General features: G+C 51.3%; 1 protein-coding gene across 1 annotated transcript in view; it reads left to right on the forward strand.

Moving 5' to 3' along the window:
* The window catches only part of CSK (C-terminal Src kinase), a 42,761-nt gene that overhangs the window by 10,685 nt on the left and 6,100 nt on the right, over positions 1 to 25,976 (forward strand). The window contains exons 2-6 of the mRNA XM_056865711.1: positions 15,774 to 15,851; positions 17,721 to 17,834; positions 19,957 to 20,069; positions 20,522 to 20,741; positions 25,083 to 25,176. Coding sequence (XP_056721689.1) covers positions 15,837 to 15,851; positions 17,721 to 17,834; positions 19,957 to 20,069; positions 20,522 to 20,741; positions 25,083 to 25,176 — 556 coding nt within the window. The 5' untranslated portion in view covers positions 15,774 to 15,836. The remainder of the gene's footprint in view (positions 1 to 15,773; positions 15,852 to 17,720; positions 17,835 to 19,956; positions 20,070 to 20,521; positions 20,742 to 25,082; positions 25,177 to 25,976) is intronic.

Raw genomic sequence — 25,976 nt, forward strand, 5'->3', positions numbered from 1 at the left:
CCCCCCCTCCCCGTCTCTCTCTCAACCATCATTCAGTGTCGCAACGGGCGGCTGCGAACCGGGGGTAGGCTCACATTCGGAAACCAGTTTTAAAACCTGTTCCTGAGCCCTTCTCCCAATGGTTAGCGATGGAGAGCCTGACACCGGCAGCCGTGAAAGATGTCCCGAGCAGCTTTCTTTTGGCGAGTGAAACCCACCACACCCCCTCTGCATTCTTGGGAAAGTTGCGGGTTGGATTTGTAGAAACTGTCATTCTGAAAACAGAACAAAGACCCGCCAACGAAAAGAGAAAGAAGAAAGGCCGTCCTTCTGAACACGCCTAAGGTGGATCGCTTCTGGTGCGGCCGGGGACTTTTTTTCGCATCTTGCATTTCCTGGATTCTTTTGTTCCGCCTTGTTAACCGCATTCAAAAGGGGTGTTGCAGGAAGTCGCTTTGCAGGCTGCTGGCCTTCTCGCTCCGGTTATCTTGGCGTGTGTCAATTACTCCTGTTTGCAAGACCCCGGGAAAATTTTTATTTTTTTAAAAACCCTCTTTGGGTGCTTTTTACAGCGGCTGGCCTTTTACTGGCAAACCCAAGCGGGGGATCTTTCTTGAGGGGACCCCTGTGATGAACGGGCTGCAAAAGCGTGTTCAGAGGCATCTGCTCCCGGCGGTTTCTCGGTTTTTTTGCTTTCCCAGAGCAAAGGCGGGACTTTGACCCCTGACGCGGGCATCCCCTGCGCACGCATGAACGGCGCGGCTCAGATAGAACGCTGATCCATGGTTTTGACGCTGCGAGCCTGGAAAATGCCCGAGGCTCGCTTGCCAGATCCCTACTTGCTCTCTCCTGCTTGCATATAGTGAGATGCCTTTTCCAGGGTTTTTTTTGGGGGGGGTGGCAAATGGCAAGCGACAGTTACTTTATGCTAACCCCGCAAGCCAGGAGCATTGCCATCTGTGCGCATGCGCAGGAATCCTGTGGCACCTTGGACGGGTGGGGGAAAGCGCCGTCAAATCGCAACCGACTTATGGCGACCCCGTAGGGTTTTCAAGGCAAGAAATGGTTTGCCATTGCCTGCCTCCGCGTCACAACCCCGGTATTCCTCGGAGGGCTCCCATCCAAGTACTAACCAGGGCTGATCCTGCTTAGTTTCCGAGATCTGATGAGATCAGGCTAGCCTGGGCCATCCAGGTCAGAGATGTAAAAGACTTCCAGAGAACTATTCCAACGTCTTCTTTTTTTGTGGGACTAGACCCCTTGTGTTCAGGGCCATTTTTTCTTCTTGCAAGTTGGTGGGGGCAAATGGTTTGGAACGGGATTCCTGTAGGCTGTCGTCTATAGGTCCCCAATTGCGAGCTTCCCTCTGGCCTCTGACTGTCCACTGTTGGAAACTGGATACTGGGTTAGGAGGACCATTGGTCTGATCCAGCGTGGCTTTCCTTATGTCCTTAGGGATTAGTGAGTTCGTGGGGAGCCAGAGCTTAGAGCTCGTTCTGGTTTCTCTGTAACCCGTACAGGCAGCATGAACGAACGGCGGAGGATAGATAAACATGCACATTGGGCTTCGGTAGCAGAATGCCTGGTTGCAGAGTTTAAGTTGCAGAAATTGGCTTGGGGAAGGATAGATAAACATGCACATTGGGCTTCGGTAGCAGAATGCCTGGTTGCAGAGTTTAAGTTGCAGAAATTGGCTCGGGGAAGGATAGATAAACATGCACATTGGGCTTCGGTAGCAGAATGTCTGGTTGCAGAGTTTAAGTTGCAGAAATTGGCTCGGGGAAGGATAGATAAACATTCACATTGGGCTTCGGTAGCAGAATGCCTGGTTGCAGAGTTTAAGTTGCAGAAATTGGCTCGGGGAACGGTGGCGGGCAGCTTGTTTGCAAAGCAGGCCCAATACACCGCTGCGTCACTCCGCACAGAGCAAGCGTGTCTTTCTCTCTCCACCCCCCTGCCTTTGGTTCCACTACCTCCCTTCCCGCCCCCGTGACACCACCTTATCTCTCTCTCTGTTCCTCTTTCCCTGGTATTTTTAGCCCCATAAACCATAGGGGCTAGGCTGTATGCTGCAGAGAACCTGGCCTCTAGAAGAATAAACTGCTGCTTGTTCCTTTCCTGGGTTTCTGTCTTTGTCGGCTTGTTGGGAGTGGTGATGGAGAACGGGTTGACGCGGCAGGTGGAGCGTGAACGAGCCGGGGCGCGGGGGGGGGGGTTATTGCCAGCGCCCTTTCAAATCCACCTCTTTATTTTTTAAAAACCCTTAGAGCTGGAGCAAGTGGTAATCCTAAGTGAAGCCACACGTAATTTAGGACAGGGGTGTCGAACATAAGGCCCTGAAAGCTCTTATCCGGCTCGTAACAATTGAGTTTACCCCTGATGTTGGCCTTTAAAATCCGGTTGGTTCACTCGTTCTTCGAGGGTTGACCCCCCTCGATCGCTGGCGCAAATGATAAAAGGCGTTGGATGTTTCCCCTGAAAACGAGCAGGTCGGAGCTGATCTCCGGTAGGGTAGTGAGAGCTCTGGTTTGTGAGCGACCACCAGAAATGAGATCTACCCATATGGTGGAGCATTGCCGGATCATGGATGATGTAATCAGAGTCGAGCTGACGATCGATCGCTTCTCAAAAAATCGAATCGGGGCTGCTAAAAATAGTTTTCTTTGGTTTCGACTCTTCTGCCTTCGGACGTTTCGCATTCGAAACGGCTTTGCCTGTTGATGTCTGCCTTGAAATGCTTGGATAAGCAACAGCAAATCTACATTGCTGGTGTGTCGGGGGCGGCGGCGTTGAAATAGACCCCAAGATAAACCATAGTAATAAAAATCCTAACTGCTTACAACCTGTTGTCTGCTTTGGAAATACTTCAATGTATCTGACAAACTTTGGGCAAAAACGCATGGTCGCTTTATCCTCCTTTAATCCCTCTTTCAGCCAGGATTCAGCCTGGATCGGACGCATGCGTTTCGCCTCATGTGAGTTCGATCCTGGCTAAAACCGGGATTAAAGGAGGATAAAGCGACCATGCGTTTTCGCCCATAGAGAGGGGTTCTGGGAGGGGCTGCGGCTCAGTGGTAGAGCCTCTGCTTGGCATGCAGAAGGTCCCAGGTTCAATCCCCGGCGTCTCCAGGGACTAGGCAAGTCGGTGATATGAAAGACCCCTGCCTGAGACCCGGGAGAGCCGCTGCCGGTCTGAGCAGACAATACTGACTTTGATGGACCGAGGGTCTGATTCAGTAGAAGGCAGCTTTGTGTGTTCATGGGCTGGAAGAAAATGGACTAAGACGGGCGACTGTGTTCTCTGTGTAATATTAGTTGGCTTCCAGGCACCCCGTTACTTAGGGCACCCTCTAAAATCTGCAGCGTCCTTCATAGGACGATGGCGTTTTCCCTCCAAACTCGGCCTGGTAAGGGTCTGTGCATTCCGCTTGGAGCCCAAAGATCCATTGATCATTTATATATATATATTTTATTAGAGGCTTTCTCCTTTCTCCCTGAAGACCAAAAGCACAACTTGTTACCAGTCCCACCCAGTAAAGATTCCGATCTGTCGTTCTACACAGGATGCAGATAAAATCAGGGCTTGAAATATCTTTCTGTGTGTATGCCTCTCACGCTTTTGAAGACATGCAGAAGAATTCTGGTGAGCTCGAAAGCTTGCACGCCGATCTAAGTTACTTTGGTAGGATTTAATTTTTTTTTTAAAAAAGCATTTTTATTGTTTCGGATCTGGTCAGCTTGAAAGCCTGCATGCTGATTTAAGCTACTTTGGTAGGATTTTTTTTTTTTAAAAAAAAGGGGGGATTTTTATTGTGGTTTCATAGTTTTGGATCTGGCTCGGAACCAGCACCGCTACCTGCAGCCTCAAACATCTCAATGTTTGAGTGATTTTTTTTTGTAAGACTGGAAGAAGCCCCCCCTCCCCGAGCCACATTGTTTGGAGTTTCTTCGGTCCAAATAACATTGCGGTTCCAAGCCCCCCCTCAAATTCCCTCCTGTACAAGTTTCTGCAGTCATATTGCCCCCCCCCCGTGGAAGCACTTAAGCATCAGCTGGTGAGGGGGCATAGAATCATAGAGTGGAAGGGACCATCAGGGTCATCTAGTCCAACCCCCTGGCACAACACAGGAAATTCACAACTACCTCCCCCCCACACCCCCAGTGACCCCTACTCCATGCCCAGAAGATGACCAAGATGCCCTCCCTCTCATGATCTGCCCACAGTCATAGAATCATTGAGTTGGAAGGGACCGCCAGGGTCATCTAGTCCAACCCCCTGCACAACACAGGAAATTCACAACTATCTCCCCCCCCACCCCCCCAGTGACCCCTACTCCATGCCCAGAAGATGCCCAAGATGCCCTCCCTCTCATGATCTTCCTACGGTCACAGAATCAGCATTGCTGACAGATGGCCATCTAGCCTCTTCTTAAAAACCTCCAGGGAAGGAGGGCTCACCACCTCCTGAGGAAGCCTGTCCCACTGAGCAACCCGCTCTAACTGTTAGAAAATAGGGTCAATAGGATGTTCAGCTGTGCCTTAAGATGTCGCCGAACCATCAGTGGGGAAGGATTGGCATTAGAGCAGAGGTTCTCAACCTTTTTTTTTGCTCCATTCCCCCCCTTTCACCATTGTTCAGAATATAATCCCCCCCTTCCCAAAATAGTCTATCTCAAAAGGTGCATTCCAAATAATATGCATTTTGCTGAATGGTGGTCCCAATTCCCCCCCTGGAACCCTAAAATCCCCCCCTTGTTGAGAACCCCTGCATTACAGGGATCCCCCTGTCAACATGGGCTCTTTTAGCAAAAGGATAGCTCAGCGGAGCATGTGGTGTTGTCATGAAGGCGGTGGTCAGAGCGTCATGAAGAGCGTGGGAGTTATGAACGCGCTGGCCTTACTTCCTGCTTCCCAGTGAGTCTAGAGTTCCTCTCCAGCTAGCACATTTCTCTCCTGCCCTCCCTTAGGGCCTACGCAGATCTCCCCCCCCCCATTTGATCCTCACAACAAACCTGTGAGGTAGGTTGGGCAGAGAGAGCGAGCGAGCGACTGGCCCAAAGATGACCAGCGAGCTTCCATGGCAGAGCAGGGATTCGAACCTGGGTCCTCATGAACACACGCGGCTGCCTTGAACCGAGTCAGACCCTTGGCGTTATCGAGGTGGGCGTTGTCTACCGGCAGCGGCTCTGGGGGGGGGGGTCTCAGGCGGAAGTCTTTTGCGTTGCCAAACATCTGGTCCTTTTCCGGCTGGAGATGGCGGGGATCGAACCCAGGACCTTCTGCGTGGTAAGCAGATGATTTTCCTCGGAGCTGTGGCTCCGCACCTGGTCTCCCACTGGCTTTTAGTTCTGCTTTTGCATGCTCCCCAGATGTTGCTTAGAAGCCACGGGAACCCATTAGCTGAATTCATGCGCCGTGGATAAACAGACTAGGTGTCATTCTTTATATTAACCAGCAGACACCGAGGGAGGAGGGAGGAGAGAACAGGCTGGGTGTATTGTCACCTTTGAGCATTTTTGCCCCAGATTGTTACGTGGGGGGGTTGAGAATAGGGGCAATCTGCAAAAGGGTGGTGGAAGGATGTGGGTGTATTTCGGGGCGCAGGCTCCGTCCCCCAACAATAGAAGGGGTTGAAGTGAGCTCCAAGCTCTCTTGCAAGAGTGGCCTCCTCCAACATCTCGAGAACTAGAAACCTGTATGTTAAAAACAAAAAGGAACGTCAGGTTCCAAGGGGTGCCACGGATTTTGCAGTCGTCCTTATGGTGTTCATGTAGCCGATCCCTGCGCCTCTTTGTTCCTCTGTTGACGTTCTGCTCACTGGACCATAGAATCGCAGGGTGGGAAGGGACCGCCAGGGTCATCTAGTCCAACCCCCTGCACAATGCAGGGATTTCACAACCACCTCCCCCACACACCCCCAGTGACCCCCACTCCATGCCCAGAAGATGGCCAAGATGCCCTCCCTCTCATCATCTGCCTTAGTTCATAGAATCAGCATTGCTGACCGATGGCCATCTAGCCTCTGCTTAAAAACCTCCAGGGAAGGAGCGCTCGCCACCTCCCAAGGAAGCCTGCTCCACGGAGGAACCGCTCTAAGTGTTAGGAAGTTCTTCCTAATGTCTAGACGGAAACTCTTTTGATTTAATTTCAACCCGTTGGTTCTGGTCCGACCTTCTGTTGCAACAGAAAACAACTCGGCACCCTCCTCTACACGGCAGCCCTTTGAGTACTTGAAGATGGTGATCATATCACCTCTCCGTCTTCTCCTTTTCAGGCTAAACATACCCAGCTCCTTCAACCTTTCCTCATAGGACTTGGTTCTGCTTCTTCTCTGGTAGCGCATTCTTTCACTCTCAGAGCTGTTTGTCCCTTCCTTCCGGCTTCTGGCTACCGGGACGGCCAACTCTTTTCTGCCGTGTGCTCTCCTGCTCTGAGACGTTCGCTTGCTTTGGAGAGGTTTTCCGCACACACAGGCTTTACCACGGCCGGCTCTGCCTCCTCCCTCCGCCAGCTGGTAATTCCTGCATGGATCGTTGTGCATATTTATGGTCGCGTTTGCGCAATGAGCCCCGGGGCGATGAGGAAGGCTGGTTTTCGTGCAGTACCGGTTTTATCGGCTGGAGAAAAAAAAGTGACAACTTCCTTCCCTGGGGGAGCCTCGCGCATACGTGCGCGCTGCCGCTGAACCGTGGCAGGGAGGGGGGTCCCAGCTCAGTGCCAGAGCACAGACTTTGCTTGCAGAATATTCCCAATTTCACCCCTCTGGTGTCTACAATTAAAACATCTCAGGGAGTGCCAGTGAGGAAGGAAATAAGCTTAAGAAAAGCCCTTCTGGTTTAGACCCAGGCCCATCAGGTCCAGCGGTCTGTTCCCACAGTGGCCCAACCAGGTGCCTCCAGGAAGCCCACAAGCAAGACGACTGCAGCAGCTGCGTCCTCCCTGTTCTCCAAGGCACCTAATATCATAGGCATGCTCCTCTGATCCTGGAGAGAAAGGTATGCATCATGCATCATATCATAGGCCTGCTCCTCTGATCCTGGAGAGAATAGGTGTGCATCATGACTAGTATCCGTTTTGACTAGAAGCCGTGAATAGCCCTCTCCTCCATGAGCATGTCCACTCCCCTCTTCAAGCCTTCCAAGTTGGCAGCCATCACCACATCCTGGGGCAGGGAGTTCCACAATTTAACTATGCGTTGCGGGAAGAAACGCTTCCTTTTATCCGTTTTGAATCTCTCGCCCGCCAGCTTCAGCAGATGACCCCGCGTTCTGGCATTATGAGAGAGGGAGAAAAGCTTCTCCCCGTCCGCGGTCTCCAAACCGTGCATAATTTTATAGACCTCTATCATGTCTCCCCTTAACCGCCTTCTTTCCAAGCTAAACAGCCCCAAGCGTTTTAACCGCTCCTCCTAGGGCAGTTGCCCTAGCCCCCTGCTCATTTTTGGTTGCTCTTTTCTGCACCTTCTCAAGCTCTGCAATATCCTTTTTTTTTTAGGTCGGGTGACCAGAACTGTACACAGTACAGACCTTTCTTTGCCTGGGAGCAGAGGTCTACACATATCCAAGTTGTATCTGAAAATAAAATGTAGATTTGGGGGGGTGGGGGGACAGCGTGCCCAGCGACCAGGGCTTCGGTGTCCTCTTTTTCTGCCGTGCCAAACCCTTACTCGGCCCTTCCCTATCTGTTACCATCCCCCAGTATGGCTCATTTCCACACCCCTCTTTTCCCCAACAAGATACCCAGATCAGCCCCTTTTCCTCCGTTCTTCGTTTCTGTCTTGGGACTCGGGGACCGTGGCTCATTTGCAAAGCCGATCGAGAAGGCCCCTGGTTAAAGGGAAGACCTTTTCTTGCTCCAGACAGTAACAGATTCACGGAGCATGGGTCCGTCAATGGCTGCGGGGAACCTCCGCGTCCAGATATAAGGGCTCAGGGGATCTCCATTCTCACTTGTATTTGATGATGGTTTTTATACCCCGATTTTTCTCTACCTTTAAGGAGACTCAAACTGGCTTACAAATCGCCTTCTCTTCCCCTCCCCACAACAGACACCTTGTGAGGAAGGTGGGGCTGAGAGAGTTAGGAGAGAACTGTGACTAGCCCAAGGCTACCCAGCTGGCTTCGTGTGGAGGAGCGGGGGAACCAACCCGGTTCACCAGATTAGCTTCTGCCGCTCATGTGGAGAAGCGGGGAATCAAACCTGGTTCTCCAGATTAGAGTCTGCCGCTCATGTGGAGGAGCGGAGAATCCAACCCGGTTCTCCAGATTAGAGTCCGTCGCTCATGTGGAGGAGCAGGGAATCAAACCCGGTTCTCCGGATTAGAGTCCGTCGCTCATGTGGAGGAGCAGGGAATCAAACCCGGTTCTCCGGATTAGAGTCCGTCGCTCATGCGGAGGAGCAGGGAATCAAACCCGGTTCTCCAGGTTAGAGTCTGCCGTCCTTAACCACTACGCCACAGTGAAGAGAGCTTGGACTCTCTGACTTTGGCGCATTGGGTCAGGGCTGAAATAAAAATTGGCGTTGGAAGAGAGCCGGCAGTGTTCTCCGCCACCTCCCAAACTCCAGCGGCCCCTAATCTGTCCTGGCCACCTACGCCTCCCCTGCCCACAGCCCCCCAAAGGGGGATCAAGTTGAGGAAGAATGCCCCCGTTTGATGCCTTTCGCCAGTGATCTCATACATCCGGAAGGGTCAAGTCAACACGAACAAAGGCTGGATTGTTCCGAGAACCACGCAGTAGGGCCCGTATCTTGGCTGTGGGCTTGTCAAAACCCCTCGCGAGCGTGCCAAAATGGAATATCTTTTCCTCGGCTCTTCTGCACTTCCCCGCTTGCTTTTCTCTCTGTCCCCCCCCCCCCCGGAGGACAACTTGAGCTTCCCAGGGGAGGCTGGGATGGCCGTTTGAGAACGACCGTGTCCATTCAAGCTGTGTGTACTTTGCACGCCCAGCCTCAACCGTTCTCAGCTCTAGGAAAATTCCCGCCGGGTGTTTGCATTGTGGGGGACGTGATCTGTTGGCGATGTCTGTCGGACTCTGCCGCGCTCTTCTACAAATAATCCTCCCAGAAAGAACTTCCTTCCACAAAATAATCTTGCGCGAAATAGATAAATCTCTCCCTGGATAAAACAGCTAAGGACGCTTTCTGAGAAGCGGATACTGTGTTATCTGCTGTCACGTAGATCCGTCAGTTGCGCGAGAGACGTGGCAACTTTTCTCTTCATAGTGTCAAGGAAAAATTAAATTTTATTTTTCCCTTTTTAAAGTGTGAAATGGTTGGTGAATAGCCAGTGGTTGTTAAATCGAGGAAAAGGTAAGGTAACAACGTCCTTGTGATCTTGCAATCAGCTGGTGAATTACCCAAAAAGCGTGGTGTTCTGCCCATTCGAAATTGGTTTGTTAGATATGGGCTCACTTCAGACATAGCATCAGACTGTGGTTTGGTGCTTTGTGAATGAGTCTGGGGAATACTCTCACTCCCCCCCTCCACTTTCCTTGCATGCTACAGTCCGATTACTAATTTCCTGGTTTGAGGCGAACCATAATTTGCTGTTACGGCAGAACCGGCAACCCTGATTCCAAACAGTGGTTTTGTTTCCAGTTTGCCTGGTTTCACGGCAAGTGAAAAACGCAGCTTGCCGGTTCGGATTTGGCGCAAGGACACGATTCATAATTAGCTGGCGTTGCGGGGCGCGAGTCCCGCAAGCAGCCCTGAAGCCCCTTCCAGGATTGTTCTGCTGGAGCGCCGAACCACAGTTTGGCGCTGGGTCGAAGTCACAGAATCGTAAGAGTTGGTCAGAAAACTCGGGTAAGAAGCTCGTTGTATAGATTATCTGAATAGCAGGCTGTTATCTAGATATTTTATTGGTTATCTAGATATCTATTTATATACAAATATAAAAATATGCAGTTCCTTTTGCTTTAGTTTCAATCTCAGGGTGACGCCATTCAAGGCCAAATTGGCTACACGAGCAGTATCATTAAAGAAAACCCTACGAGTTCGCCGTAAATTGGGGTCGCAGTAAGTGTGCCGCAACTTGACGGCACTTTCCACCACTACCTGTGTGTTTAACCCTTTCCTTCCATGCCCACCGATGGGCTTTACGGTCTTTCCCAACCCCCTAAAAACCGGAGCTTTTACTGGAATGGAAAGGGTGTTCTGCTTGAACGGATGGGGGCATCCTGTTCACCCCATCTGTCAGCGAGGGGACAAGTTACAGGAGACCCTTCTCAATGTCTCTCCTCTCGGGCTGTGCGCATACGAGGAGGGTTGCCTCTCGCGGGCAAACTCTGCCTCTGGCCCTGGCGGAGATAGTGCCACACACCTGTCGAAGCAGATGCCTTTCGAGTGCCAGTGCCATTAATAGCAGATGCTGAGGTTTGAGGGGTCTCTCTCGGAGGACCGAAAGCTGGGGATGCTAAATATAGTCAGGCGAAGGGTGGGGGGAGACAGGTGGGGGGGGTTGCAAAGCAGGCGTGATTCTCCAAGGCGGTTAGGAGAGGTCAAGCGAGTGGCAGAGCAGGGGGGTTTCCATGAAAGAAACATGGGATAGCCACGGTGGAAAACTGCGGGGATGGTGGCAGAGGGAAGAGAAATGGGCAGGTGGGGAGGGGAGGGGCACACGGAAGAAGCCTTAGCTGGGCGGGTTTCCCAGTTTGGTTCAGACTCTGGTGGGAAGACACGGCGGGCTGTGGGTTTTCATGTCAGGCCCGCTGTATTTGCGCGAGGGGGGCTTTTTCAGCACTTGGAAAGGCGTAGAGGGGCACATGCGATTGTATAGTGCAGGCCTGATCAGGATCAGAGCACTTCGAAGATTGAGCTTCCAACTATACACTATAACGAAACAAGTACATTTATTGCAAGGTGTGCACTCTAAAATGGCTAAAAACAGCGTGGTGTAGTGGTTAAGAGCGGTGGTTTGGAGCGGTGGAGTCTGATCTGGAGAACCGGGTTCGATTCTCTACTCCTCCACATGAGCGGCGGAGGCTAATCAGGTGAGCCGGGTTGGTTCCCCTACTCCTCCACATGAAGCCAGCTGGGTGACCTTGGGCTAGTCACAATTTTCTTAGAGCTCTCTCAGCCCCACCTCCCTCACAGGGGGGGGTCTGTTGCGGGGAGGGGAAGGGAAGGCGATTGTAAGCCGGTTTGATTCTCTCTTAAGCGGTAGAGAAAGTCGCCATATAAAAACCAATTCTTCTTCTGATTATTTTGTTATAGTGTATAGTTTGTAGCTCGACCTTTGAAGCTCTCTGTACATATTTGGTTGAGTGTCCCCCCCATTTTATGTTGTTCTTGTCAGGATCAGACCCTTGCGGCGATTTCTAAACTGCTAAATTTCCCCTCTAAAATAAGAACATAAGGACAGCCTTACTGAATTGGATCAGCGGCCCGTCTTGTCCAACCTGCTGTTTCTCACAGTGACCAACCAGTTGTACTGGGGGTCCGGCAACGGGGTACAGCGGCCGAGGCCTTCCCTGGTGCTGGGATCCGGAGGAAACTTGGAAGTTGAGTTGAGTTACCGTGGCTCGTAGCCTTTCCTCCCTGAATCCGTCTAGGTAAAGGTAAGGTAAAGGTCCCCTGTGCAAGCACCGGGTCATTCCTGACCCATGGGGTGACGTCACATCCCGACGTTTCCAAGGCAGACTTTGTTTGCGGGGTGGTTTGCCAGTGCCTTCCCCTGTCGTCTTCCCTTTACCCCCAGCAAGCTGGGTACTCATTTCACCGACCTCGGAAGGATGGAAGGCTGAGTCGACCTTGAGCCGGCGACCTGAAACCAACATCCGTCGGGATCGAACTCAGGTCGTGAGCAGAGCTTGGACTGCCGTACTGCAGCTTACCACTCTGCGCCACGGGGCTCCGTCTAATCCCCTTTTAAAGCCGTCTGTGCCTGTGGCCATCGCCACATCCCCTGACAGCAAATCCCACACGGCAGTCGCTCGCTGAGTGAAGAAGTATTTCCTTGTGTCTGTCCAGAATCGGCTGCCCGTCGGCTTCGTCGGATGCCCTGCCGTTCTGTTATTTTTGGGAGAGGGAGAGAAAGGCCGTCGGCGGACGCAGGTTGGACCTGTGGCGGCCGTGGCGTGTAATTTTGGGCCTGAGCACCAAAGGAGTTGCAGGCCGCGACGTGATTCCGGATGGGAGAGAAGAGACCCGAGGACAGGGAGAAGAGACGTGAGGGCCAGAGGAGGGCAACAAAGATGGAGAGGGGGTCTGGAGACCAAGTCCTATGAGGAAAGGTTGAAGGAGCTGGGTACGTTTAGCCTGGAGAGGAGAAGACGGAGAGGGGAAGTGCTAACCATCTTCAAGTAGGTTATCAAGAAGGGCCGTCATATAGAGGAGGGTGCCGAGTTGTTTTCTGTTGCCCAAGAAGGTCGGACCAGAACCAACGGGTGGAAATTAAATCCAAGGAGTTTCCGTCTAGACATTAGGAAGAATTTTCTAACAGAGCGGTTCCTCCGTGGAACAGACTTCCTCGGGAGGTGGTGAACTCTCCATCCCTGGAGGTTTTTAAGAAGAGGCTGGATGGCCACCTGTCAGCAAGGCTGATTCTGTGACCTTAGGCAGATGATGAGAGGGAGGGCATCTTGGGCATCTTCTGTCCATGGAGTAGGGGGTCACTGGGGGTGTATGGGGGAGGTAGTTGGGAAATTCCTGCATTGTGCAGGGGGTTGGACTAGATGACCCTGGTGGTCCCTTCCAACTATATGATCTATAGGGAGGTGGAGAATCGGCCAAGGCTGCTAGAGTCTCGATCCCAGGTTCGGCGTCTGCCGACTGTGGTCGACGGCTGCGCCGTGCTCGAGATGGATAAATTTCGAAACTACGTGAAGGTCAAATATAAACGCGTTCGAGGTGAACCGAGGTGTGATTCTCTCGGGTAATGCTGGGGAGGAGGACGGCGGTAATGTGGAGGTCCCGAAAAGTGGACTGAAGTTTAGTAGAAGGTTCCGCTCCCAAAATATTGGCAAAATCCTGGTGTAACTGATAATCAGTTTTCAGCCGCACTGCTTGGCCAGAGATGAATCACTCTTCCTTGGGACTTTCTTGTTCCCATTACTGTCACCAGACACCAACCTTTCTGTGGGTGTCTGCATGGAGAAAAGGACTATTAAATTCTCATGATTTATTTATTTTATTGCCTTTCTTCCATCGTGGAACCGACTCAGGGTTCCCTAGAGGTGTCGCTTCCAGGCACCGACTAGACGCAGGCTTTTTAAAAAACTTGAGCGATGGGACTAGATCGTGGGCTTTCAGATGATATATATCCTGGGGGGCCCTAAATCCCACCTTCCGTCTAGAGTATTCAAGTTGGTGTGTCCTCCTGGCCGATAAAAAAGATAAATAGATCATTGTGAGTAATAGCATCTCCCACGTTTTTATCTCGCCCGTCTTCCAAGTGGCTCGGCGTGGTCACGCCTGGTCCGCCCCTCGGTTTATTTTCACAACAACCCTGCGAGGTAGGTGAGATGGTGTGTTTTGGATCCCCTCCGGTAATTTCCGTGGGGGGGATTGCCGCGGCGTATGACTTGCTTGCTTCCCTCTTCTCAGTGAAGCTGTAAGTAAAGAAGGTGGCAAAGGGGAGACATACAATATAGGTCTATAAAATTATGCATGGTTTGGAGAGAGTGGACAGGGAGACGTTTTTCTTCTTGGCGGTTTGGAGCGTAAGCTGAGGGTCTTCTCCTAAGAGGAGCTTCTTTGCCAGAAGCTCAACTGACTGTTCAGGGAATTTACCAAGCAGGGGGGAAATAAGCTTTGGTCTAACTTCGTGGTAGAATGGGCAACGTATCAGTACATGTTTGATGGTTTCAATGTCTGATCTAGGGATCTTCTTATATTTCCCTTCTAAGACAGCTGATGGTAGGGTCTGGCATCTGGCAAGGGTAAAGGCCTTCCTATAATTAATAGACTCAAGGTGATAAAAATAAGCCGCAGGTGAGACTTAAGTATCTAGATTTATCAGGTACTAGGAAAAATGGTGATTTTCCAAGATCTGTCTGTGGCGTTCAATGCCTTCCACCCTTCGCTTCAAGAAAAGAGGGCTTATGCATGCAGTGGGACCCCTCGCGAGCAGGGAGTGTCTGTAACACCGCTCGTCTCATTCCCATAAACGCAGCTTGGCACTTTGCAGCGAGATATTTCCCCCTTGCGTTGGACTCCTGCCCAGTTCGACCGGCCTTTACGCCGCGGCTGCTGCTGCTTCTTTTTCATTTGCAGATAAGAAATGGCTGGGCCGGCTCTTCCGAGACGCAGCTGCCCGGCGCGGCTCGCCTTCGATAACAATCATTCTTTGAAAGCTTTCCCTCCTAATCAATGGAGCCCTAATGGAGCCGCCGCGCTTCCCAAAGACGGCCATCCATCAGTTTCTCCGGATGCTGTAAAAATTAAGCATATGTCGGGAGGAAGTCAGCCGTCAGGTTTTTGCACAAAAGAGGAGCGCCAGAAAGGATTTTAGTTTTTTTCTGAAGGGCAGACGGTAGCGGGGAGGACGGGGGACCGACCTGCCATGCGTGTGGTCTGTTGGCCAGCTGGGTGCAAAGCCTGGAACAGAAAACCCAGGAACATCAGAACTGGGTGGGTATTTGTTTGCCATGCGGCGGACGGTTGAAACCTCAGCGGGAGTGGCATGAAGAAGGTTGCAGGTTCAAACCCCGGAAGGACTGATGAAAGGCCTTTCTTGGCCTGATACCCTGGAGAGCTGCTGCCGGCCAGAGGAAACAGGCCGTGGCTCAGTGGAAGAACAGCTGCTTGGCATGCTGAAGGTCCCAGGTTCAATCCCGGGCATCTCCAGTTAAAGGGACTAGGCAAGTAGGTGATGCAGAAGACCTCTGCCTGAGACCCTGGAGAGCCGCTGCCAGTCTGAGTCGACAATACTGACTTTGATGGACCAAGGGTCTGGTTCAGTAAAAGGCAGCTTCACGCGTTCATGTGCCAGGGTGAGATGTGACCTCGGCACCACGGCCTGAGAGATCTCCCTTCGGTCTTTTGTTAGTTCTTGTAACATCCAGCCCGATGACGAGACGGGGTGGGCTCGAAAGCTTGCTAATTTGGCTGTTCCAGCATGAGGTACGGCATGGATTGTGTTCTTGTTTCTGGGCTAGATGCACCAGTGGTCTGACTTGGTGCAAAGTAAGATTTGGATGTCTCACCTAGGCAGGCAACAAGAGGTTTCTGTATGGACCCATAGCGAATACCGTGGGCTGTTCACACCAGCTGTTTGCATGGGGAGGTGAACTCACAAGCGGTTCTCTCTTTGTGCATTTGAGGTGACGGCTATTCCCTTTTTAATACGATATGCTTGCTTCTGTTTTTACACTTCTGGTTAGTTCTACAACCATCATCCTATTGCATTGATTACTGAATATCCTATCTTCTCGATTGAATTTACTCGCTCTGTGTAGTCTGCCTGGAGCCCAGATGAGAAAGGCAGACTATAAATAACGTAAATAAATAAAATGAATGTTGGACGCCCCCTCTCCTGCCCCAAAGCAGAACCATCTGCACCCAATGTGACTTATTTCTTCCTTTTCTCTTTCCTCCAAATCCCTGGTTTAAAAATTCCCCAATAAGTTTTGTGCGCACTTGGAAGAAACAAGCCTCATGTCGGTTTAACTTGGGACTGCATGGGGTTGTAAAGCTGTACAGAGAAACAAGTTTATAAAAATGCTTTGGGTTGCTTCCCTGGCAAAAAATATTTGGAGATCGAATGCCCCTGCGCGCACGGAGGGTTGTGTGAACGCGCGAATGCACGTCAGGAAACGGGATGTTAATCTCACCGTCTCCCTTTCTCTCTCTAGGTCTCATGGTACCAAGTGACGTGTCCTTCTTGTGAGATCCAGTCTCCGGAACCCCCCGAGAAAATGTCAGGAATTCAGGTAAGGGCCGAGGGGTGGAAGGAACTGTGAAATGGGGTGGGGGAGAAAGCTAAAGTCCCATCTTTTGCACGAGGACTGTGGATATGAAAAGGAGAGGAGAAGACAGAGGTGATATGATAACCATCTTCAAGTTCTTGAAGGGCTGTCATATAGAGGAAGGTGCCGAGTTGTTTTCTGTTGCCCCAGAAGGTCGGACCAGAACCAACAGGTTGAAATTAAATCAAAAGAGTTTCCGTCTAGACATTAGGAAGAATTTTCTAACAGTTAGAGCGGTTCCTCAGTGGAACAGGCTTCCTCGGGAGGAGGTAATCGCTCCTTCCCTGGAGGTTTTTAAGCAGAGGCTAGTTGGCCATCTGTCAACAGTGCTGATTCTGTGACTGTAGGCAGATGATGAGAAGGGAGGGCATCTTGGCCATCTTCTGGGCATGGAGTAGGGGTCACCGGGTTTGTGTAGGGGAGGTAGTTGTGAATTTCCTGCATTGTGCAGGGGGTTGGACTAGATGACCCTGGTGGTCCCTTCCAACTCTATGAATCTATGAGACCCACCAGCTATCAAACGCAGTGCTTGCCTGGCAGTGGGAAGCTGTGGTTCTTTGTATGCAGGCAGCTGCAGGTTCGATCGCTGGCATCTCCCAGTTCGAGCCTCTCCCTCACCCGGCTTTGGGCAAGATCTTGAGATTCTGGACAGCCACTGCCAGACAGCAGAGATGGTTTTGTGAGGAACCAGGCAGCTCCCGCCTTCCGTTGTCCTAGCCAACGAGGGAGGACTCAGCAATTCTCGAGGAGGCCTGGCTCCGCCTCTCCCAGCCGAGTTTTGCCGTTGTCAAAGAAGGAGGGGTCATGTGCAAAGTTGCTTCCCGCAGTCCTTCCGCACTGTTGACACCGGTGACATTGGTGTAATGAATGGGTTTAGTCTGCGTAACTGGCAAACTATTTGCACGCAATGCAAACGAGGCGCCCCGGGTTTAGAGAACTAGACGACGGAAAACCAGCCAGTGGGCCCTGGCTGTATTCCCAGCTGGCACCGCCTTAGCAGAAGTGCACACAACATTCAAAACCAGGCCTTAGCTCACAAAATTCCCATTGGCTGATGAGGGGCGTGCCCGCCGCACCAGATTTACCAGCGCGATAGACACGAGGGGGGGTCTTCCGTTCTGCTTTCTCAGTCTCTTGTGCTTCTTTCCCGTATCTTCGGTGTGGTGTAATGAGCTCATAATTCCCTGCCCCAGGATGTGGGGATGGCTGCCAACTTGGAGGGCTTTAAGAGGGGAGTGGACATGTTTGTGGAGGAGAGGGGTATTCATGGCCACTAGTCAAAACGGATACTAGTCATGATGCAGACCTATTCTCTCCAGGATCAGAGGAGCATAGAAGCTAAAATGACTAAACTGAGGCTGTCGTATTTTGGTCACGTCATGAGACGACAAGAGTCACTGGAAAAGACCGTCATGATAGGAAAAGTTGAGGGCAGCAGGAAAAGAGGAAGACCCAACAAGAGATGGATTGACTCAATAAAGGAAGCCACAGCCTTCAATTTGCAAGATCTGAGCAAGGCTGTCAAAGATAGGACATTTTGGAGGACTTTCATTCATAGGGTCGCCATGAGTCGGAAGCAACTTGATGGCACTTAACACACACACACATCAGAGGAGCATGCCTAATTTATCAGGTGCTGTGGAACACAGGCAGGACAATGCTGCTACAGTCGCCTTGTTTGTGGGCTTCCTGGAGGCACCTGGTTGGCCACTGTGTGAACAGACTGCTGGACTTGATGGGCCTGGGTCTGATCCCGCAGGGCCTTTCTTATGTTCTTACATTATGACAGTTCAGTCAAAACTGTTGTCCCTCCCCCTTTTTTTCTCCCACCAGGCCGTCTGGCCATCTGGTACAGAATGTATTGCCAAGTATAACTTCCACGGCACCGCCGATCAGGACCTTCCGTTCAGCAAAGGGGATGTGCTCACCATCATCTCTGTCACCAAGGTAGCCGGGCCATCCTGGACCGCTCTCATCTCTGGTGCTGAAGGGGTTTTCTCTCGGGAAGGGGCCCCCATCTTGTTTTACATCTGTTGTGTTTTAATTATTGATTTTAATGTTTTATGGGCTTTGTTGATTTTAAAGCCTGGGTTCTCAACAAGGGGGAATTCCCCCCCGGGGGGAAATTTTAGCGTTCGGGGATGGGGGAATTGGGACCACCATTCAGCAAAGTGTGATGTCCTGTAGATTATGTACAAACTGTAAAACTGTAGTTTGTTTTTATGAGTTAGACTATGTTGGGAAGGGGGGGAATTATATTCTGAACAATGGTGAAAGGGGGGGAACGGAGCAAAACAGGTTGAAAACCACTGCTTTAAAGGTTGTGACCCGCCCTGAGCCTGGTCTGACTGGGGGAGGGCAGGCTATAAATGTGAAAAATAAATAAATATGGTGGGTACCGTGACGTCTGCTGACACATTTCCTGGCGGATGCCAAGTGCTTGGAAAGAAGGCGGCTGAGGGGAGACATGACAGAGGTCTATAAAATTATGCATGGTTTGGAGAGAGTGGACAGGGAGAAGCTTTTCTCCCTCTCCCGTAATGCTAGAACGCACGGTCATCTGCTGAAGCTGGAGGGGAAAAGATTCAAAACAGATAAAAGGAAGTATTTTTTCACACAACGCATAATTAAATTGTGGAACTCCCTGCCCCCAAATGTGGTGATGGCTGCCAACTTGGAAGGCTTTAAGAGGGGAGTGGACATGTGCATGAAGGAGAGGGCTATTCATGGCTAGTAGTTAAAGTGGATACTAGTCATGATGCATACCTATTCTCTCCAGGATTAGAGGAGCATGCCTATTATATGACGTGCTGTGGGACACAGGCAGGATGGTGCTGCTGCAGTCATCTTATTTGTGGGCTTCCTAGAGGCACCTGGTTGGGCCACTGTGTGAACAGACTGCTGGACTTGATGGGCCTGGGTCTGATCCCGCAGGGCCTTTCTTATGTTCTTATGAGAGTACCCACTGGGGATAACTTGCTGGTATTTGCAGTATTTAGGAGTTGCCTGGCCTGTTTTCCACTTCTGTTGACTCTCCCTAGCGGCCTGAGAAGCAATGGGGAAGCAATCCGCTTCTAATTAGTCCGAGCCATTATTTAAACCTTAAAAGTAAGTTACTCGGGGAAGTCCCAGGGGGAGGATTTCCAGGTTGACGAATCCAAGCTCCCTTCGTCAGACTCTCGAAAGCTCATACCCCAAAATTCTTGCTGGTCTCTAAGGTGCTGCTGGCCTCAAATCTTGCCGTTCCATTGCAGACCAACATGGCTCCCCTCTGGAACTATTGTCTTTCGTGCTTTGGTTTTATTTTATTTTTTAAAAGCTTAAGTTTCCAGCTCTCATGACTGTGAAGATGAGCGTACGCAGAGACTCTTGCGGCTGCCTCTTCGCCTAGGGCCAGAGAAACGTCACAGCTCTGTTTGTGCCGTCCCCCCCAACCCATTACTGGGGGGACTGCCCCCTCTCTTTGCCTCTAAAGCCAGAAGCACCCCTGGTTCCCACCTGCCCTAGAGGCAGTTAGAGGGTTGAAACAGGTCTCTTCACTGACACAATGTTAAATATTAAGGCAGCCAAAAGACGCTTTAACAATGAATGGAAGAGAAGCAGTCCTTGCCTTCCCCACTTTGCTTATAGGGAAAGATACTCTTGCCTGACCAGCTATTATATAGGGGAAAAACACTCTTCTAAATGGATTTTAATGGGAGCTCAATGATTCAAAAATAGGGAAATTCTGTCTACGTACAACACTGACATAAAATACATATGGCCCCGTATGTCAAAGCCTGTAACAGGGTGACATGCAGAAGGGAGGGCCGAGCGGAAATATTGTGACCCCAATCTTATCGTAATTACACTGACTTTTAGGAGACAGCTTTAAATTGTCGGTACGTGTGGTGTTTATGCATTTTTATGTATTTTATTGTGTTCATGTTGCAAGCTGCCTTGAGTTCCTGTAAGGTAGAAAGGCGGCTAATAAATATTTTAAATGAATAAATAGATTCCATCCTCTGGTTTTGGCCGAGAGTGTGTGCAGCTCTCCAGGAGCCGCTGACACCTTCCTTTCCCTTGCCAGGACCCCAACTGGTACAAAGCGAAAAACAAGGTGGGCCGTGAAGGGATCATCCCAGCCAACTACGTGCAGAAGCGGGAAGGGGTGAAAGCTGGGATCAAGCTCAGCCTGATGCCGTGAGTATAAATGGGACGAGAAGCTGGTCCATTGCATCGTGGGCAACTCCGGTCTGATGGGGATGGGTTTGATTCCCCGCATCCTCCACATGAGCTGCGGAGGCTAATCTGGTGAACCGGGTTGGTTTCCCCTCTCCTCCACATGAAGCCAGCTGGGTGACCTTGGGCTAGTCACAGTTTTCTCTGGACTCTCTCAGCCCCAACCTACCTCCCAGGGTGTTTGTTGTGGGGAGGGGAAGGGAAGGAGATTGTGAGCCGGTTCGATTCTCCCTTAAGTGGTAGAGAAAGTCGGCATATAAAAACCAACTCCTCCTCCTTCTTCATCTTCAATTCCCCCCTCCCCGCAGTTTGGGGTTGGTAACCCCGGCCTCCTTCGCAAGGCCAAAATGTAATCGTGCGACTCTGTCTCTGTTTTCTTTCCCCTCCCGTGCAACTCGGTCTCTCCTTGGCAGCTGGTTCCACGGGAAGATCACCCGCGAGCAGGCCGAACGGCTGCTGTACCCGCCGGAGACGGGCCTCTTCCTGGTGCGGGAGAGCACCAACTACCCGGGCGACTACACCCTCTGCGTCAGCTGCGACGGGAAGGTGGAGCACTACCGTATCATGTACTCCTCTAGCAAGCTCAGCATCGACGAGGAGGCGTACTTCGAGAACCTCATGCAGCTGGTCGAGGTGAGGCGGGGCCGTGTCCTCCTTGGTGTAGTGGTTAAGGGCGGTGGTTTGGAGCGGTTTGGACTCTGATCTGGTGGACCGGGTTGGTTTCCCCACTCCTCCACACGCAGCCGGCTGGGTGACCATGGGCTAGTCACAGCTCTCTCATCCCAACCTACCTCACAGGGTGTCTGTCGTGGGGAGGGGAAGGGAAAGGTGATTGTAAGCCGGTTTGATTCTCCCTTAAGTGGCAGAGAAAGTCAGCCTATAAAAAACCAATTCTTTCTTCTTCCTCCTCTTCTTCTTCTTCCTCCTCCTCTTCTTCTCAACCTGTAGGTTATGTGGTGTAGTGGTTAAGAGCGGTGGACTCTAATCTGGAGAACCGGGTTTGATTCCCTACTCCTCCACATGAGCGACGGATGCTAATCTGGGGCACCGGGTTGGTTTCCCCACTCCTCATGAAGCCAGCTGGGTGACCTTGAGCTAGTCACAGCTCTCTCAGAACTCTCTCAGCCCCACCCTACCTCACAGGGTGTTTGTTGTGGGGAGGGGAAGGGAAGGAGATATCTAAGTCGGTTCGATTCTTCCTTAAGTGGTGGAGAAAGTCGGCATATAAAAACCAACTCTTCTTTTTCTTCTTGGGACCGCCTTTGGCAGAGAAGCCGGGGGAGCCAGCATGGCATAACACAGTGTTATAGTGGAGAGGCCCAGGTTCGAATCCCCACTCTGCTACCCAGGGAGCTTGTGCCCATTCTCTCTCTGAACCTGCCTCACAGGGCTGTTGTGAGGATAAAATAGAGATGGAGCCTTGTGTGACGCTTTCAGCTCCTTGGAGGGAGGATGAGATGGAACACTCAGATTTACAAATCACGGGGAAGGGGCTGTGGCTCAGCGGTAGAGCCTCTGCTTGGCATGCAGAAGGTCCCAGGTTCAATCCCTGGCATCTCCAGTTAAAGGGACCAGGCAAGTAGGTGATGTGAAAGACCTCTGCCTGAGACCCTGGAGAGCCCCTGCCGGTCTGAGTGGACAATACTGACTTTGATGGACCGAGGGTCTGATTCAGTATAAGGCAGCTTCATGTGTTCATGGCTTGCTACTAGCTGGAATTGGAAACAGTGGTCAGAAGAGAATTTTGAAAACCCAGGGTTTTGCGTGATTGCTCCTCGCTCCCAAAACGGTGAGCTCATGACCTTATGAGTGGGGAGGAAAATCATACAGGCAGTGCTTAAGCAATGGTTACGTTGTGCTCAGACCGCACTTGGGGCTTGGATCTGTGGCTTGCTGTTATGTCTGAGCCTTTAAATCCTGAACTAAGGTCTTCTGAATGGGAGCGGACCTCCTGGATCTCTGGCAGGGCTTTTTCCTCATTGCTGAGCTCCCGCGCGGTGTTGCCAAGGATCACACCTGGGGCTTTCTGTCCGCAGAGCACGTGTCTTGCCGCTCAGCCGTGGCTCTGTTCCCTAGATGTGTCTCTTCTGCTGCTCGGATGCCGTCTGATTCAGCGTCTTCCCTGACAACCCAGCCTGCATTTGTATACAGAAAAAAATCTGCCTTTCAAATCTCCCAGCTGTTCGTTTGTTTGCTCTTTCCCCTCCTTATTGATTCTCTCGGTGCGTGGCGCACAGGCCAGCCTGCTAATTTCTCTTCCAAGTAACATTGGGAGTTTTACCTGAGGTTCGTCGCTCGCTGGACCCACTCTTTCCTGTTGGGGGTCTATGCGCCAGTAGTCTCCAAGCTCAGATCAAGCCCATGCCCCTTTAAATCCTGCTTTGTGATCGGCTGTAGTGAGATAAAAGTTCCCTGCCCCCCCCAACCCAATTGCCGCATAAAAAAGCATTTTAAGAACATAAAACAAACAACGGAACAATCTGAAAAGAAAGGGAGGGGGAAATCCAAGCCTCGGTTTTTAAAAACCTTTCTTCTGCTCAGAAAGAGCTCCCAGGAAGCATTTGAATCCCCGTCTCTTTACATGCTGCTTTGTAATTGGCTGTGAGAGGAACCAAGCTTTCGCATCCCGCAATTTGCCTTCTGCACGGGGATTTCACCCGGGCTGAGCTCAGGGGAGAGGGAAGAATCAGGTTAACAGAGGAACGGGAAGTCCCAGGATCCGTGCAGGCTGGCAGCGAGGTCATCTCTAATGGAGGGGAAACTCATGCATAACGCCAAGGAAAACCAAGACAGCTGGGTGACCTTGGGCTAGTCACAGCTCTCTTAGAGCTCTCTCAGCCTTACCTGAGGTTGTCTGTTGTGGGGAAGGAAAGTGATTGTAAGCCAGTTTGATTCTTCCTTAAGTGGTAGAGAAAGTCGGTATATAAAAACCAACTCTTCTCCTTATTCTAGTGGAAGAGGGGTGCCGAGCATGCACAGAGTGCTGTCAAAAACTCGTCCAATTCCTCAGGATAGATGGAATCACATTCTAGCTGCATCCGAAGAAGTGAGCCGCGGCTCACGAAAGCTCCTACCCCTGCCAGAAATTGTTAGTCTTTACGGCGCTACTGGACATTTGCTTTTTTCCTACGGGGAGAGAGATTGGGAGAGGAAAAAGCTGTCCTTTCGCGTTCCCCACCCCGCGCACCGTTTTGCAAACATTCGTCCCTTTCCGCGGGAATCTCTCTCAACCAAAAAGCTCTTCTTCTCTGGCCCAAAGCCTGGTTGGACTTTGCTGGGTTGTGGGCCGCAGGCTGCAAATTGCTGTCGGGGGGTGTTGTCTTGGAGCTGTCTGACAGCTCGGCAAACCCCCGCCGGGCTTTCCACGGTCACAGTCAGCAGGGCTCAGACGTGCCAAATGCTTCCTGCCTCTCGCCCCCACCCTGCGCAGACAGGAAGCCGACTCTGAGCGATTTTGAAAGAGCTCGCTTGTGGAGCAGGTACGAGCCCCCCCCCCGTTTCAGGGGCGTATGCGCCATGTGCTGGCGCATGGCGGGGAGGAAGGAAGAGGCCCGGCTGCGACTGCTGGCGAGGGCTGTCATCAGCAGCTCGGGCGAAGGAAGGAGGTGGACAGCAGATTCATGGAAGGTTTTGGCTTGGATTTGCCACTCTATAGATGCACATTTCCCCCATCCGAATTCTCAAAACTCTGCATGGGGGCTTATTGTTGAGTTTTGAGAATATGAATGGGGGAAAAGTGCATCTAAAAAGTGGCAACTCCAAGCAAAACCTTCCATGAATAAATGGCCTGCAGAGGGAGGTATGGCAGTTGCGGGGTGATGTGAACAAAACAGAACATGAGCACGGTTCTTTGCTGGGGCGGCCGAACAGCCGCAGGAGCGGTTCTCAGCCTCACGACGCCCCCTAGCGGGGAACAGCTCCATTGTCGCAAACCTCAACGTGGCGTGCTTTTAAACATAACCTTGCCGTGCGCGCCTCCCATCCTCCTGAGATCTGAGACGCTCCAGGGGCAGCATTGCTGGTAAAGGAAGCCCCCTGTGCAAGCACCGGGTCATTCCTGACCCATGGGGTGATGCTGAAGCTGGAGGGGGAGAGATTCAAAACAGACGAAAGGAGGTATTTCTTCACACAACGCAGAGTTAAATTGTGGAACTCCCTGCCCCAGGATGGGGTGATGGCTGCCAACTTGGAAGGCTTGAAGAGGGGAGTGGACCTGTTCATGGAGCTATTCATGGCTACTGGTCTAAATGGATATTAGTCATGACGCATACCTATTCTCTCCAGGATCGGAGGAGCATGCCTATTATCTTAGGTGCATTGTAACACAGGATGCTGCTGCTGCAGTTGTCTTGTTTGTGCGCTTCCTAGAGGCACCTGGTTGGGCCGCTGTGTGAACAGACTGCTAGACTTTTGTATACTGATCTTATTCCTTTTGTTAATTCCCTGTACCTGTTTTTGTTCTTGTCGTGGACCGTAATAAAGTTTTAATGTAATGACTGCTGGACTTGGTGGGGCTGAGTTTTATGTTTTTTTACATCAGACTGGTAAAGGGTCAAGGCGCTCCCATGAGGCACTCCCATGTGGCTCAGTGGTAGAGCATCTGCTTGACATGCAGAAGGCCCCAGGTTCAATCCCTGGCATCTCCAGTTAAAAGAATCTGGCAGTGGGCACTGTTAGGCAGAAAAGCTGGGTACACTTTAAATATTCATAAACATATACTATTGGATTGAGTCTTCTCTCCAAGGGAACTTCATGCCTATTGTGTGGGCCCCTCCCTTTTATCCTCACAACAACTCTGTGAGGTGAGTTAGGCTGAGAAATGGTAATTGGCCCCAGGTCACTCAGGACCCTTCCTGGCAGAGCTAGGCTTCGAACCCAGGCCTCTGTCTCCTCATCTACTTCACCCCGCGGCCCCTCCAACCTCCAGTTAAAAGGGTTAATTCCTAAACACACATTCTCCATCTTCCTTGGCAGCACTACACCTCAGATGCGGATGGACTGTGCACGCGCCTCATCAAGCCCAAAGTCATGGAGGGCACCGTGGCTGCCCAAGATGAGTTCTCGCGCAGTAAGTACTGCGGTGTGGCATTGGCAGCGTGCTCGTATTTGGGGGTATGCTCGTATTTTGAGATACGTTTGCACTCGTCCAATAAATGCTGCATGGGGAATTGGCAGTGTACTCGTATTTTGGAGTGTGATTACACTTGCCCAGTAAGTACTGCATGAGGAATTGGTGGTGTGCTCATATTTTGAGGTATGCTTGTGCTAGCCCAGTAAGTGCTGCATGAGGAATGGGCAGTATAATCGTACTTTGGGGTGTGCTCGCACTCGTCCAGTAAGTGCTACATGAGGAATGGGCGGTATACTCGTACTTTGGGGTGTGCTTTCATTTGTCCAGTAACTGCTGCATGAGGAATGGGCGATGTACTCACATTTTGGGGTGTGATCACACTCATCCAATAAGTGCTACATGAGGAATGGTTGGTATACTTGTATTTTGGGGTGTGCTCACACTCGTCCAGTAAGTGCTGCATGAGGAATGGGTGGTATACTCGTACTTTGGGGTGTGCTCGCACTCGTCCAGTAGGTGCTACATGAGGAATGGGCAGTATACTCGTACTTTGGGGTGTGCTCACACTCGTCCAATAAGTGCTACATGAGGAATGGGCGATATGCTCGTATTTTGGGTTGTGCTCACACTCGTCCAGTAAGTGCTACATGAATCGTCCAGTAAGTGCTGCATGAGGAATTGGTGGTATGCTTGTATTTTGCACTTTCTAGTGGGTGCTGTATGAGGAATTGGTGATGTGCTCGTATTTGGTGTGCTTGCACTTGGGAGCACAGATTGGCCTGTGATCCATTGCCCTC

This window comes from Euleptes europaea, chromosome 20 (assembly GCF_029931775.1).
Source record: "Euleptes europaea isolate rEulEur1 chromosome 20, rEulEur1.hap1, whole genome shotgun sequence".
NCBI classification, from domain to species: domain Eukaryota; kingdom Metazoa; phylum Chordata; class Lepidosauria; order Squamata; family Sphaerodactylidae; genus Euleptes; species Euleptes europaea.